General features: G+C 49.0%; 1 protein-coding gene across 1 annotated transcript in view; it reads left to right on the forward strand.

Annotated features, from left to right (window-relative positions):
- Positions 1-16124, forward strand: part of LOC122388287 (ragulator complex protein LAMTOR2-like) — a 70308-nt gene that overhangs the window by 20682 nt on the left and 33502 nt on the right. The window contains exon 3 of the mRNA XM_043379239.1: positions 14455-14617. Coding sequence (XP_043235174.1) covers positions 14455-14617 — 163 coding nt within the window. The remainder of the gene's footprint in view (positions 1-14454; positions 14618-16124) is intronic.

Below are 16124 nucleotides of genomic sequence, written 5' to 3' on the forward strand. Positions count from 1 at the left end.
ATACCAGCCGGCCGCCGAAATAAAATATCCAGCCGAAAAAATAGCCGCCACACAGCCACGAGTTTCACAAAAAATAATCCAGCCGACTTCGGCCGGAAAGCCGGAAATATTTGTCGCCGGCAGTCAGCTGATATTTTAATATCGATACTGGTCAAGGAGATTAATAAATTATTTAAAACATGTTTCAATTAAATTTAAGCGTGTTTTTTAATGCAAATACCACATAGATTTAGAAACATTATTATTGGAAAACATTACATATATGTTTAAGAGTTGTAACCACAAAATAGAGCATTATAAACTTGCCAATACAAGACCACCAAATTGTAAACCTACGTAATTTATGAAGGTGACGATAGGGAGCGTGTGTTTAAGTGGATCTTTTCCTGTCAGCCTATTACATTTCATTGTTATAATACCTTCAACTTGCAATTTACCTTTTTGTCTGCTTTTAGTTGCACCCTGTAGAAAATCATCGTGTCGACCGTGCACGCAATGTATGGAGTATGGACCCCCACTCCCATCTTACATGAGGTGGGGACTATAATAGATGGGACCCGCTCCCGACGGATCCGGGAGTCGCACCTCTTTCCTAGATGTCAAAAGAGTGGGGAAGAAGCGGCAAACATTGTTCCCAGAGGCGCCACCTGAAGCTGGACGGACAGTTCCGCTGCCGAGCGAGTGAACTGCGGTGCTGCGAGGCGGCTTCGCGCGCACTGCATTAGTACCTTCTACGTCTACAGGGTGGGGCAGAAAGATTTACCTGTTTGTTTTCAGTCCATTACTTAAAAAGTTATGAACGGATTTTGATAAAATTTTACATGCAGCTTCCCAACTGACTCATGTATCAACTTTAAGATCGTTTTTACCTTTTGTAATGGTTGTTGGTGAGCTATGGCGAAGATGACTAAGTGAGCCCAAATTGCGGCGCTGAAGTAGGTTGGCAACAGCTCCCGAAGCGTTGCCAAACAGCTCGGTGTTGCCGTAAAAACTGTTTGCAGTATAATTAAATGACTTAAAAAGACAGTGTTAGTGTCGTCGAAGTACATGCCAGGCAGAACAAGGGATTTCCGCTTCAAAAAGCTAGTTTATATCGTGCACAAGAAGGTGTTTCAATTCCTAGGCGAAGCATGCGCAAACTGCCAAGGGAACTCTCTGTTTAGCCCAGAACCGCCAAGAGAATCATAAACGACGGCTTAGGCTTTATGTCATACAGGATGCAACGTCGACACCTATTTTCGGCGGCATCCAGAGAAAACCGGCTACACAGGATCCAAAAGACATTGGAGGAGATCAGGAGCGCCGGTAACAAGGCATTCTGCTGGTCCAATGACAACATGTTCATGCCTGAGCCCCAGAGACACTCCCAAAGCGTCAACATTTTGGCAGATGGTCCATCCAGCATTGATCCTGCTATTCGCACCATTTTTTGTTGCTTGAAGCCTGCTGGTGTCATGGTTTGGGCTACCGTCGCATCCGACGGCTCAAAAGGAGCCTTGGTCTTCATCAAGGAGGCTGTGAAAGTGAATTCAGAGGTTCAAGTCCATCTGCTGGAGGAACATGCTTTGTCTTGGGTCACTCAGTCGTTCTGAGACGGATACGTCTTCGTCCAGGACGGTGCGCCGCCGCAAACGGCCAACATCGCTCAACCGTGGTGGAAGACCCACATGCCTGGGTTCTGGGACAAAGGCATTCGGCCATCATCAAGTCCAGACCTGAACAAGATGGACTTCGCAATCTGGGCCATCTGAGAGAGGAGGGTGTGTGCAGTGCCACACAGCAAAATCGCCGCCCTGAAGCTGGCCCTCGAGACGGCACCGTCGAATCTTGGCGGGGACACAGTGCGGCGCTCGTGCCCCTCCGCAGAGGGACGTTTCGAAGCAGTGGTGAAGGACAAAGGTGACCATATTGAGTCATTATGCCGTCGCTGAGATGTGTACATGTTACTGCAAATATGTGCCAGAAATCAATTTGATATCTTTGTTCGGGGCCGAAATATTTAAGAAAATCAAGAGGTAAATCTTTCTGCCCCACCCTGTAGGACTAGGTATGTAAAAGGGCTAAGAACTCGCCAAGGCCTGTATAAAGCCTTGTGCCAAGGCGAGTGTCTTACCTCAGGAAGATAGGGGAGACCCGGGAGGTATGGGCCCCCTGAAGGTATGGGCCATCGCAGTTTTGAGGATGCGTTGCGTATTTTTACACATTTGACCGCGCAAACTGGTAGCAGCCATTCCGTTATACAACCCACGTGATTTCCAAAATCTTCCTCAGTCTTCTTTGTCAATGAGCGATGTTGAAGTGTTTTTGCCCTCTTCGAGTAAAATAAGGTACATGCAGAAATTTCTTGATAAATTTGAACCAGGCTTGTTTTATGATGTCAGACCATCTCTAACATAAAGTTTAACCCTATTAGTGGCAGGCTCCTGGCTATACCCCTATTAGTGGCAGGGGGGGCTGTTTACGACCCCCCTTGATATCTCGAGATCTAATGGGCCGATTTTCAAAATTCAAACGGCATTCGATTTCGCTCAACGTGATCTACATTTCTAAAAAATAAAAATTAAAAAATGTCAATAGGGGGGGGGGGGGTAGAGGGGGGTAAAAACGGGCAAATTGCAGATACATTTTAGACCAGGGGTCGGCAAATAGTGGGGCATGCCCCCTTTGGGGGTAATGGAGCCCTTTCGGTGGGGGTAATGAGGGATTCTGAGAAAGCCTATCTTTTTAGAGTTTGTAGCTCCAGTGATGGAGCCATCGTGACTGTTGCATCCCAGGGTTCAAAGATTAGCCCAGGCCAAAGGCACAGCACACATTAATTAGATACCAATTTTCACGTACCTGCTCGCCTCACCATCTCACCCCTCCGTACAGTCGTTCAAAAGCAGTTGCAACTTTTAACCGTCGCCCGTCTGTTGGCGTTTCAACAGCCGCTAACGTAAGGGGGAGGAGTCGATCGGACCCCCGCGGCCTCTCGGACTCTGATATGGAGCTGTGCATAAAAAAGAAGAGCGTGCTACCCGTGACCATAGGAAGCCGCTGCTGCCCATTTTTAAGGTCCTTGGTCATTCCGTCTCATTCAAGAGGGCAATGATAAGTGTCGAGAAAATCGGGACCCGCTATAACTTCTTGAAGTGAGATTTTATGGCTCAAGATGATCTCCAGAAAAAGCTCATAAGCCAACGGTCATTATGGGTCCAGAGGCCAGTTTTACCAACAGAAAAATAGCCGCCTGCCGGAATTTTTGCCTAAAGATCGTTTCACATATGGAGCGTAAACGGTAAAGCCCTATCCGCTTACGAGCCCATCGCGTTTACGCTCCGTATGTGAAGCGGTCTTGAGGCAAAAATTCCGGCAGGCGGTTATTTTTCTGTTGGTAAAACTGGTCTCAGGTCATGATATTTTCCGGGCTGGTGAAAAAAAAAATGATGGGCTCGAGGGTACATACAATTTGGTCGTGATCCAATGCCTTTTACGTGAGCTTTTAACGAAAAACCACCCGCCGCCCCTATACGTACAGTCTGTCTTAAAAGTACCGCGCAAAGTGACGGTGGATCCATCGAGCCTGACTGAGCAAGGGCCTGCTAAATTTGGGTCACCGAAGCAACTGACATCCTTGTCCATTCCCTATGTCAATTGGTCGGTGACTTTTAAATTAAAACAGGCCCTTTCTCGGTCAGGCTTGATGGATCCACCGCCACTTTGCGCGGTACTTTTAAGACAGACTGTACAAGGGTTAAATGGGATATAGCATAGGCGGCGGAACGGGGAGGGCACCGGGGCACCGTGCACCCTTTGATTTTTGCATTTTAACATTAGCCCTATGGGCGTTGCATGGAAAGAATGGGACCAAAAGTCGGCAGTGCTCCCCCCTCCCCCTTCATTGAAGGTGTTCCGCCGCTACTGGGATATAGGCATTAAATGTTTTGTGGAGGAAGTGTCATGTTTTAAATTTGATGCATTGGAAATGCACAAATACCCAAAGAGTTCCAGGACGGTATGGAATTTCAGTAAACTTAGTAGTGTCAGCAATGGGGTCTGGTAGGTGGGGGTAATGGCCCTGCCTGGCGCCTAAAAAGGGGGCACGACCCCGAATGACCTGCCGACCACTGTTTTAGACTGTTTATCACGGCCAGGTTTCTGAACCAATCTTAACGCAACTTTTGCCGATCGATAGAGAATGAACCAGGAATTCACATGGATCCTAAAAATATGCATTTTCAAAAATCATAGGCGGATACAGATCATTGAGATTGGGGGTACACAAAAAGTATAGTAAATAAGGTTTTTGTTGGTACTGTTTCTAAAAAGGGTGGTAATGGACAATGGTCTTGTTATGTTACAATTTTCTTATGAGAGAACGACTACAATTGTATTGGTCATGCATAGGCGGTGTCAGGGCACCTATGTTGGGAGGTAAAACATAACCCCCCTTTTTGGACGCCTGGATCCGCCTATTATAGCAAAAACGTGTCAAAAGAGGATGCACAATAACTGTATATGTTATCACATGATACCTTTCATTCACTGTTCGTAAAACTGGTGCAGCATCGTGATCTTCGCCCAAATGACTCGCTTCACGAATAGGACCCCCCCAATTCCCAGTGCTCTGGAGACGCCCCTGGTAAAGTTATGAACTTGAAATTTTCAGGGAATGTGCCCAATTTAGTTTTAGGAAAAGTCAGAAAATTTCAGCATCGTAGCTTCAGCGGTTTCGGAGATATTCCCGAAAAACCTGAGGGGTGGATAAAAACAACCCCCCTGCCACTAATAGGATTAAAGCATGCAAATTTAGACTGGATAGACAATTTGAAGCTTTTTTGCAATATTATGAACCGAGATGCTACGCACATTCTGGCGTCCTAACCGGGAGGTTCGGGCCACCCACCCACGTTGATCCTAAATCAATAAAATGATGCTTTCAGTGAATGTCCTCTTCATTAAGTTTTATTTTTGTCGCGCAAGGTCGAAAATTTAACTACAAATTTCATTCGAACAGAAAAAAATATTATTTATCTGATTTCATGAAGCATGATTGAGTTTACCAAATACATATGTGCTCAAGTGACCTCCATGAAGTAAGCTGTTGGCCGCTTATGCGGTTCCTGGGCTCTAAGAGAGATCAAGGTAGATACCAGCTGCGAGTATTGTTTTCATTGTCGAGAAAAGAATATGAAACATGGCACCGGCCCATACCTCCCGGGCCATGGCCCATACCTCCCGGTGTATTTTGATGGATCGAAAAAGCGCATGATTTATTGAAAGTTATCTCAAGACAAAATAGTTGATCCCAGATGCCTAATATCAGGCACACTTTGCAGGCGAAAGGCAATTTCACGTACACAGAGTGAAAAGCCGGGTCTAACCACTGCCCACTGGAAGAAAATTGCCTTTTCACAAAACCGGCCCATACCTCCCGGGTCTCCCCTACCTACCCAGATGAACTGCACCGCGGTCATTGCAGGACTCAGGGCGGTTGTTCGCCCCACTTCGGCGAGGTGGAGGTCATGCTGCCCGGCTAGGTGGTTTCAGCCGATATGCAGGCCCCGTTTGCCGGGCCCGGTCGAGACATAGGAACGCCACACAGCAAACAATATAAGCTCCAGCCCCGCTACACTGGTCCGGCTCGTAACAATACCTGCGCTAGCTTCGTCGACCGTCGTTCGACTGCGCCCAGTACCGCTCAGTGGAGAGTCCTGCCGAACTCCTCCGCGTGTGCCGAGATCATTCGTTGCGCGCGGACACAATCGTCCGACGGAGACCGCTCTGCATGATGATCGCGTGGTGACCAGCCGTCTGGCTACGCCCCAAATGATCGTTCTAAGCCTTTCGACTGGTTTGCAAAACTCGGGTCTAATATCGAAGTGTTTGGGAGTTAGGACACTTAAATCCGTGTTCATGAACAAATATACATTATGCAACTAAAACGCCTTACTTACTTTAACCCTCGCCGGCCGAGGGGGGGGGGGGGGGCGGGTGCCGCCCCCCATAGGGTTTTTTCGCGATAGCTCCGAACACGCTGGCGATAGAGAGCTGAAACTTGGCATACCTGACCGTTGATCCAAGCCGCATCTTTTGACACCAACCGCATTTTTGGGTCAGGTCAGGTCACTGACCTATGACGTCATAAGTGAACCTCTGCACGGTCTTCAGATGTCGCAACTTCGCAACGCCCTCACTGCCAGAGGAGATGTCACAGGGAAATGAAACTTGCAGGATCTAGTATCCATTATGAGTCTCACAACTTGTATATCTCAGATTTTTCCTAAAGGTCATATGAGGTCATGTCATTTTCGTGACCTCACCATTATAAGTCAATGGGGAAAAATGAAAACTGCTATTCTGGCGCCGGGAACGATCTCCAACTATCTCAAGGACACAGAATCGTGATTTGATGCACTCCTTGCAAGGTTAGATGCGTCACTTTTGCAATGTTGACCTTCCGTGACGTCATTTATGACGTCATCAAGGTCATATTAGTTTTTCGTCAATAACTCCCGATCAAATTGAGCTAGCGAGTCGAAAAAGCCACCAATGGACTCAGGAAGACCTGCCGAATCGAATGATATGCGACATGACCTCTTTCGACCAGCTTCGTGACCTGGGGGTGCTGACCTGACCTTGACCTGAGGTCAACACCCTAAGTTGATCTGACCCGAACAAAAAGTATATCATTCGACGCGCCTGAGCGAGGCGAACACGATGCTGCCAAAATCGCGGCTCTGCGGCCGTTTTTTGCGAAGTTATTCACCAAAAACTGAACCGTACCCTGGGGCACTTGACCTGACCTCAGAGGTCACCGGTTGACCTAGGACCTTAAAATCGGGTACCAATCTCTGCGTCTCGTAACGGCGCACACGCTCGTTTTTTCCGCGACGCGCTAGCTCCACCAGGGGCGAAACGGCGAGGGGGGGGTCGTACCCGCCCCCCCCCCCCCTCGGCCGGCGCGTATGTAGAAAACCAATAGGTCCGGCGAGGGTTAACTTTCCTAGGCTGTTGACAAGGTAAACACCTATTCATTGTAATATTTCTAAAATGTAAATAAATCATGAGCGATGAGCATAAAAAAGTGAAAAGAACAGCGATCAACTAGGAGCTAGCGCGGAAATCCACTGACGTAGGTCGCCTCGTACTGGCGCAGCTCGTACAGCAGCACCGGCGTATCCCGCACCCGGCCGTCCGCCTTGCCCGCCTGCGCCATCAGCCGTTGGAAATGGCTGCGCTGCCGCTCAAACATTAGCGTGACCGCCTGGCCGGCCCGGCTGACGCGCGCCGTCCGACGCACGCAGTGTGTCTTCAACAGCGCCGGGATGTCGTACGAGACGACCGCGTCCACGGCGTCCACGTCAATACCGCGCGCCATAGCATCGAGCACACCAGCGCGGCCATCTCAGCTAGCGCGCGCCGCCGCTGGCCCGCCGGCACTGCCCCAGGGAACTCAGTCTCGCGCGCGCCCAGCACCGACAGCGGTAGCTCTAGCCGGTGCGCCGCCCCCTTCGAGTTGACCAACACGAGCAAGCGCCGCCAGTCGGGCTGTCGGAGCAGGTGGTTCATCAGCTTCAGCGGCTGCCACCACGCTGAACGACTCGCTCAGCTCGGCCGGCGTGGTGAACCTGCCGACGAACTGACCGGGCAGTGCGGCGGCGGCCGCCGTGCCGGCCACCAGCAGCCGCGACAGGAATAGCGACAGTCGCTGCAGCTTCTCCGGGTCCCGTGACAGGGTGGCCAAGAACGACAGCTTCTGCAGCGGCAGGTGGGGCGCGCAGACGGCGGCGGCCGTCAGCCGGCCGGCGATGCAGGGTGGCGGGCCGCGGCCGCCGCCACCCGCTCCACCGCTTTCAGTCAGCCCGTCTCGGTCATCTCGATCACCCGGTCGGCTTCGTCGATCACCAGGTAGCGCAGATGCGCCAGCGAGAAGCCCTCGGCGCTGGTAATGTGATCCATGCATCAGCCAGCCGGGAGCGCTCACCACGATCCGCCAGGGAGAGCGGGCCGCGCGGCCCCACCGCCACCAGTTGGTGCCCCCCTCGTGCCACTGTGTCTCCACCCAGCAGCCGGACGCAGAGCGGCGTGTCGGCGTCGTACTGGCGGAACACGGCGGGCACCTGAGCGGGCAGCGCCTGTGTGGGTAGCACAGCTAGCGCGCGCACCCGGCGCCGCCTGCACCAGCGGCAGCACGAACGCCAGTGTCTTACCGCGGCCGGCCGGCGCCGAGACGTAGAGGTGGTCCGGTGGCAGCGGCGACTCTGAGGCCGCCAGCAGCTCGGGCAGCACGGTCACCTGCACCGCCGATCGCCAATCGGCTGCGGGTGCGCCAGCCAGTCGAGCGCTCCACCTCGTCCAGCACGTTGACGTGCTGGACGAGGACTTGGGGCATGACTTGGGGCAATAATAGCCACGACTGATTGTGGACTGCCCTGCAAATGTAATACATACATACATACATACCATACATACATACAAGTCGTCAGCGGCGGCGTTTTCGTCCGACTCGGAGGTGTCCTCACTGTCTTCATTAGCCACCGTTTTTGCAGCGGAGGCTGGGAAGACCTCAGCAATTGAAAAGGAAAACCTTCAGAACATGCCACAGCTTGCAATTGTGCATATTGTCATTATATTACTCACATGACAGAAAGCATTGGCTGCTTTATTCTAGGAAGTGGCATGAAAACATAAGCTATAATAAAGCTAATTGAACTATTTATTTCAACATGAGACTGGAAAAAAATCCTTGTCAATCTCTCAATGTTGTGAAAATCTTGCCATTTTGGTCTTAGCAATGTCAATGCACGTTCTCTGTTATAAGTTAGCTGCACAACTCAAGTTCCACCCAAAAGTAGTCGGTATCAGTAGCTGGCGCATTGCAATGTCAAATGTAGCTGAATATGTGAAAACAGTGACATATCTATTTAAAATCTTGAATCCGATGAGCCAAACCTCTCTGCCTCTCCTTCCAGCATTTCATCAAGCACCTTCGAAAATGACCTTCCATCATTATTTTCCACCTCCGGGTGAGCAATGAACTTGTAAGTTGACCATTAGTTAATACACTATTATCTTACTGTTGGGTGCTTGTAGCAAATAGATTGAAATAAAACGAAAAAATTAACACAACAGCGCCAAACACCAGTCTTGTTGGTTCCTTTTCGTCCTGCCTGATGATGAAGGCTCTTTCTTTACGCCATATCATTACGGAGCGAGCGAAGCGAGCGGAGTCTTTCCTTAGATTAACGGAAATTTCTGAGTATGAGCGGCCGGCCGTGCGGACGCTTTTGCGAGGCTTATATCTCAGCAACCACTTGACCGATTTGCATGCGGTAATTTTTGTAGGGTAGCTTCATTCCTTCTACCAAGTATTGGACTATTCCTGATGCATGTGGGTGACCCCTTATGCACGTGCCACGTGCAAAACGAAGTGGTGTCAGTTTTGTAATTGTTGCAAGCAATATCTCGGTAACTACTTGGCCGATTGCGCTGAAAGTTGGCATGTAGGTAGGCACCACTAGGCACTGCATATCTATGTGCCAGAGTTGGGTTGCTGCTGCACGTGCGCACGTGCTAGGGTTGTTTCCAGTTCTCGAGAACGACTCGAACGATTGCGCTCAAATTTGGTACACAGTTAGAGATCGGTTAGTAAGGTGCCGTGCAAAGGCTATTTTTCTGTTGGCTAACCTGCGACCGCCTGGGGGGGGGTCGGATCCGACCCCCCTCTGTTTTTCTTGAATAACTAATGAACCGCTTACGCTATCGAGTTGAAACTTGGCATACCTTCTCCCCTATCAATTTGACGTCTCCTATGCATTTTTTAAGAAAAAAAATTCCTTTTTTAGATATATCGATTTTTGTGATGTAACTACATGGCGTTTTTAGTCAAAAAGTGGTAAATGTTAAAAAATCGCCAAAAATCAAAGTTTAAAGCAAATTACAAATTAAGGACATGGACAGACGCAGCTCAACGAGTTCTTTAAAATGGCCATCTCGGATTTTCCATAAAATGCGTTTTTTATCCCTAAAAACTCAAAAAACTATATTTTTTGGAAAACAGCTCATAAAATCAACTTTTGAGAATTTCCAAAAAACCGGAATATATGTCATAGAGCTCCATTAGAACATTAGATGTCCCAAATTTCAACTTTCTATCTTGATTTTTGACCCCCAAATTGTAAAAAATAGCTCCAACATGCATAGAGCATGGTGACGTCATAAGCATTTTCGTGAATTAGAGGCACTTCTGAACATCGCATGTGAAAACAAATGGCACCACTAGATTCCTATTTCCTGGGACAAAGCTCGTCTAGAAAAGTGCATTTTTATGTCAAAAATAAAAAGTTGAAAAATTGACCTTTTTTCTTAGCCCTCGTTTAGTTATGTATGGTATAAACGATTTTGTATGCTTTCAATGCACACTTATCACCAGCACAGTGAATAGGGGTCACATATAACCATCACCATCGGATTCGGCGTGAAAAATAAGCCATAAAACATGTGTCGCTCGCCCATGAAGTAGAAAGTGAAAACCGTGACCTTTCGTGACCTGACCTGACCTTGACCCGTACTTAGTATGACCCCTATACGCACATGGTACCTTCACTAGGTCTTTGAGGTCATTTTTGGTGAGTTTCGAGCAGCAGCTATCGATTCCGCTGTCCGTAAGCCTAATCATGCAAAACCCCAGAATTTGACCTTTGACCTGACCTTGACCCGAAAGTTGACCTAAATTTTAAAATCTTGAGAGTGCTTTGGAAAGGTCTCTACGAGACCTTTCCTTTCGAACGCCGCCTCGCGGGGCTCGATGCGACCATTGGTTCTCGAGATAACAGGGGGGGGGGTCGGATCCGACCCCCCCCCCCAGGCTGTCGTGGGTACGGAAATGCCCAGGCGGTGCCGGGTTAAACTGGCCTGTGATCGACGAAAAAATACAGGAATCCTTTGTCCTTCGGGTGCGTTTCGTAAAAACTCAAGTAAGCGGTCTCACTCTTCAGACGTTATAATTTGACGAATATCGATAGTGCTCTTTGGAAGGAGTTATATTGTCGTGCCTCGAAAATCTCGCTGAACGTAATATAGGTACACAAGAAATGCTATCGGTCAACGCGTATTTTTCCATCAAAACTGATGTGCCAATTTACAATGAAAAGACTCCAAGGTGTAAAGAAGCACGGCACAGGGTAAGTCAATGCTCCTTATTTTAATGTACAGTCCACAGTAGAAGTAATGTGTGGTTTCAGTCATGGGTATGTTCTGCTTCTGAAGCTTAGGAACGATTAGCCAGACTACAATGAAACTTTGAATGTAGCTTATATGTATCGTCACCCTTGCAGCTGCAACTTTAGCTATTGACATCTTCTTTTCGATCACTCCGCATTAAACAATCGCCAGTCAAAGCCAACCGTTGAGATTGGTACAACCCTACATTACTTTAGCGGTGGGCTATAAGTATCGACAAACATCGGTACCTATCTTGAGCTACCTTTCCAGCAGACATGTGCATGGATCGAGTGAAGGATCTATGATTTCAGTGGATCCCACAGCAAACGACAAACTAGGATCTTGATCTGCGATCAAATTCGTCGAACTCGGCTCCTGGCCACGTAGCGACATGCGGTAAGCGGCATCCGAAAGAGCGTCAAAAATAATGACTGAAATACTTCGGTCATTTTAGGACAGGTCAAAGGTCAGGTCACTAGAGGTCATCAAAGCCCAAACTGTGTATATTTCAACAATTTTTTAAACACCCGACGCATAAGTCGGGAACCAAAGGAGCTAGAGCGCCGCGGAAAGCGAATTCAATAGCTCTTTTACAGGCCTTTCTGAATATTGTTCAAAGATTTTGGCCTCAGGTCAATGGTTTAGCCTCCGAGGGCAAAAACTAAAAAATGACCGTTTTTCGGCAATAACTTTTGACTTAAGAGAGCCTGGACATTACTTTTGTCAGCATCGTGTTCCTCTCGTCCAGACGCGTTGAATGAACTATAAGTTGACCAATGTAGATATGTTGGACAGGTACACAGTGGGGATTTTTCCGATCTAGCGCGTATTAATTCCAAAAATCTTTTTTGGATTTTTGTTTATTTTTTGTGTCAGTGGGGCTAAGAAATGTCTGAATTTTTCATATATGGCATTGTTTTATCTGTATGTCCTCGGCAAGAATAGGAAAAATGCGCCCAAAGTTCACACTCATGCGTGATTACTCAATGGGCTCAGTAAGGCCCGAAAGTATAGCTCAATTTCATTGTCCTGTCCTGTTGGTTTTATTCTTGCGAGGTCTTAAAGTTGCATATCTTCTGAGAGGCACCTTTATTAGGAATGGAATGGCAAACAGAAAGTATGCCACAACCTTACTCAGGTCACAAAAAATGACATTTACAAAAACCCCTTACATATGGGGCATTCCACGATCCATACAGAGATCCATACATCCATCGTGAGATCCATACAGATCATAGGTCCTCCACAAATTTTTGCCCACTGGATCAACAGAGATCATAGATCCGACCCCTAAATTTTGTCGAGAGATCCTTTCGGATCATAAATCCAACCCCTGAATTTTGTCGAGAGATCCACTCGGATCATAGATCCGACCCCTCTATTTTGTCGAGCGATCCACTGAGATCATAGATCCAGCTCTCGGATCCATGCACATGTCTGCCCACAAGTCAATCGACAATCGACAACCAACAAATGCAATCGACACGAGCGTCGAGCACCCTTCCACACAAGCAACTGCCGAGGCGATTACACGGACCGCGCTCCTCTCTCGCAGCTGATTGGTCAGCTGCCGAACCGCACGGACGTCAGCTGCACGGCCCCCGCCCGGCCGACCTGACCGGGGTCGGCCGGGCGGCGACCTAGCGTCAGTAGAACTGCAATAACTTTTGCCGGCAGTGTGATGCCGACCTAATTTTTTCAGCAAATGAATCACAACTGTACGGTATATGTTATGGACGTTGTCTCGATGTGAAGCACGCTGTGTGTTTTGGTAGGCCTATGTAAATATTGAAATCCTCAAGCCCTTCTGCTTCGTGCAAGTGTGCAACAATTAGCTTACACTAACTGAGTGGGAAGGTTTTTAGATGCACTTTTGTTACCAATGGATTCCGCACATTTTCCCCTTTCAGCTGATATCTTACTTACGCATTTTCAAGCAAAGAATATGACAGGAGACTCGTCAACATTTACATGAAAATCGCAGCACAAGTTCGGTCTCACGGAGCAAAACAAAACGGTGTACTTTGGGAGCCCACCAATCTGTGCCAGAATGAGTAATATTTTTTCTGGATGATATTTCATACAGTCTGATCAATTTACGACCAGAAAATGTGAGAAAAGCACGCTTTAAAATTTGTCGAAAATTAGGGTATTGGCCACTTCTGAGCCCGGATAGCGGCTGTGTGCAGTGGCACCGCCCGGGCGCAACTTAAAATATCCGGAACTCCAGATTTGACCCGATACTGATCGGATGATCGGTGAGACCGTCTCTTGTCTTGTCTTTTCGCACTCACTCAGGGGGGGGGGGGGATCCAGGGAAGCTCCAAGGGGAGGGTCATAATCGAAGTGGTGCCCCTCCCTATACCCAAAATTAAAAACTCAATCGATTTCGGCCACTTAATTTTGGTGGCGCCCTAATTTCAGTATTGGGGGGGGGGGGGGCCTGTGGTGCCCCTGCTAGGCCGCAGGTGCCGCTGGAAGGGACGTGGTGCCGCTGACAAGCCTGAAGTGCCCCTGACAGGCCCAAGGTGCCCATGAGAGGCCGGCAGTGCCCTTGCGAGGCCGGTGGTGCCCCTGCCAGGTCTGTTGTGCCCCTGGCAGACCTGTACGGCTCTTGCTAGGCCGATGGTGCTCCTGACAGGACTGTGGCGCCCCTGACAAGCCTGAAATGCCCCTGCGAGGCCGTTGGTGTCCCTGACAGGTCTGTGGTGCCCCTGGCAGACCTGTGGTGCTATTGCTAGGGCGATGGTGCTCCTGACAGGCCTGTGGTGCCCCTGCCTGACAAGCCTGTGGGTCCCTGACAGGCCCGTGGTGTCCCTGCTGGGCCTGTGGTGCCCCTGGGCCCAGACAGGACTGTGGTGCTCCTGACAAGCCTGAAGTGTCCCCGAAAGGCCCGTGGTGCCCCTGACAGACCCAAGGTGCCCCTGCGAGGCCGGTGATGCCCCTGACAGGCCTGTGGTGCCCCTGACAGACCTTTGGTGCCCCCGGGCCCCAGGGGAGGGGGCGGGGGCACTGGTCTTCCCCCTTGGATCCCCCCCCACGTATGGCGCGTGTCCTCGGTGTGCAGACCCTGTGTGACGTATGGCGCGTGTCCGCGGCGTGCAGACTGTGTGACGTATGGCGCGTGTCCGCGGCGTGCAGACTGTGTGACGTATGGCGCGTGTCCGCGGCGTGCAGACTGTGTGACGTATGGTGTGTGTCCGCGGCGTGCAGACTGTGTGACGTATGGCGCGTGTCCTCGGCATGCAGACTGATGAACCTGGAGGGCGCGCCTCTGGCGTACAGCGGCGGCGGCTCGGAGCAGCAATGTGATGTGGTGGCCGCCATCGCCTCCAATATCTGGGCTGCCGGCACCAAGCACGGACTCACCGTGTTTGATGATCAGCTGGCGCTGCAGCTGTTCGATTGTGAGGTGAGACGGCGAGTACACCCTTCCATCAGAGGTGGTCTGCTGTAACCCTCAGAGTGTGGCTGCAGTCTGCTGAAGTGTTTTCGATGGGTTTCCGGTGGCGGAAAGAATAACTCGGAATTTGTGCCTCTCTCCGACCGTACGAAACGTAATCATTTCCTCGTGGTTGTTTCTGCGTAGCTGATATTTTGCGAAGGTTCAAAAAGAGAATCTTTGCTACTGGCTACCAATAAAACCAGCCACCGCCGCCGCAGCCGCTGCCCTGAACTTTCCTGATACCCGCCAGCTGCCCTTATACCCCTGAACATTTATCAATTGGGGGCGCATTCCACGTCAAATGGAACAAAAATCGGCTGTTTTGCACCTTACCATTAGCGATTTCATTCTAAATTTGTGAGCGAGTTCCTGTGTCGCTCCGGACATTACATTGATATTTTTTTTTGCACATTTTGACCATAGGTCTTCTAAATATAAGGCATCAAATTTTTACCAAATGTTGCATCTGTATATTTTTGATCGACCATAACTTTGGTTGTACTTGTTGGATTTGAATGAAATAAACCGCACTGTTTAGGTAATTTCTTAAACATTTGTTTAAAATTGCACGTACCTAAAAATATGACCTTGAAATTTGCTTAACTCTGTTCTTAACCCGGCAGTTGCTGGGGTATTTCGCCACCCACCGTTTGCTAGGGGGGGGGGGGGGGGGCGTTAAACGCCCCCAGCCGATAACTCGAGAACCAATAGGCGCAGCGAAACGCACGAGGCGGCAAACGAAAGAACGCGACGAGACGCTTCAGATGAGTACTTTAAAATTGAATTTTGAGGTCACAGGTCGGGTCAAGGTCAGGTCAAACACCTGAAATCGGGCTTTGAGTAGCATGGATTTCAGGACTTCGCAATGGGCGCCTCTCGTCATAAACTCTGTCAAAACGGTGCACACTCCATCATATAAGGCCTACAAGAGTGTCAGCTCCATGTAGGGGTCAATCAAGCATAGGTCAGGGTCAAGGTCAGGTCAACCGGGTAGGCACATATCCACGAAAATCAAAACTGATATTCGCAGCCTGTGACACATGTTTTATGGGTAATTTGGAGCGTAGAACACGATGGTGACATTCATTTTATCATATGTGTACGTATTTGGCTCAAAAACTTCAATTTAAGAAATGCATGTATCATGGTCGTGAAGTAGTCACGAGAAATTGTCCAGATTCAGTTCAAGATTTTGGAAAATGCGAAACGACCATCAATAATCGAAGATAGCCATTTGATTGCTCATGGTATTGGCAGTCTAATGGCGTTTACGGCATGTCTTTATGTCTATTCTGTGATTTTATATGATTTTTTGAACATATGCCGTTTTTGGTCGAAAACTCAGAAATCATGACGTCACTAAAACCTCGATATCTCAAAAAAAATTTTCCGACCGATGTTTTTGAAACTTTGTCACAATAAACTTCAATCAATTTCCTACAGGTCCCCAAAATTTGGCGCGCCTGCGGCGCGC

The sequence above is a fragment of the Amphibalanus amphitrite genome, unplaced genomic scaffold (assembly GCF_019059575.1).
Source record: "Amphibalanus amphitrite isolate SeventyFive unplaced genomic scaffold, NRLGWU_Aamphi_draft 000316F_arrow, whole genome shotgun sequence".
Taxonomy (NCBI): domain Eukaryota; kingdom Metazoa; phylum Arthropoda; class Thecostraca; order Balanomorpha; family Balanidae; genus Amphibalanus; species Amphibalanus amphitrite.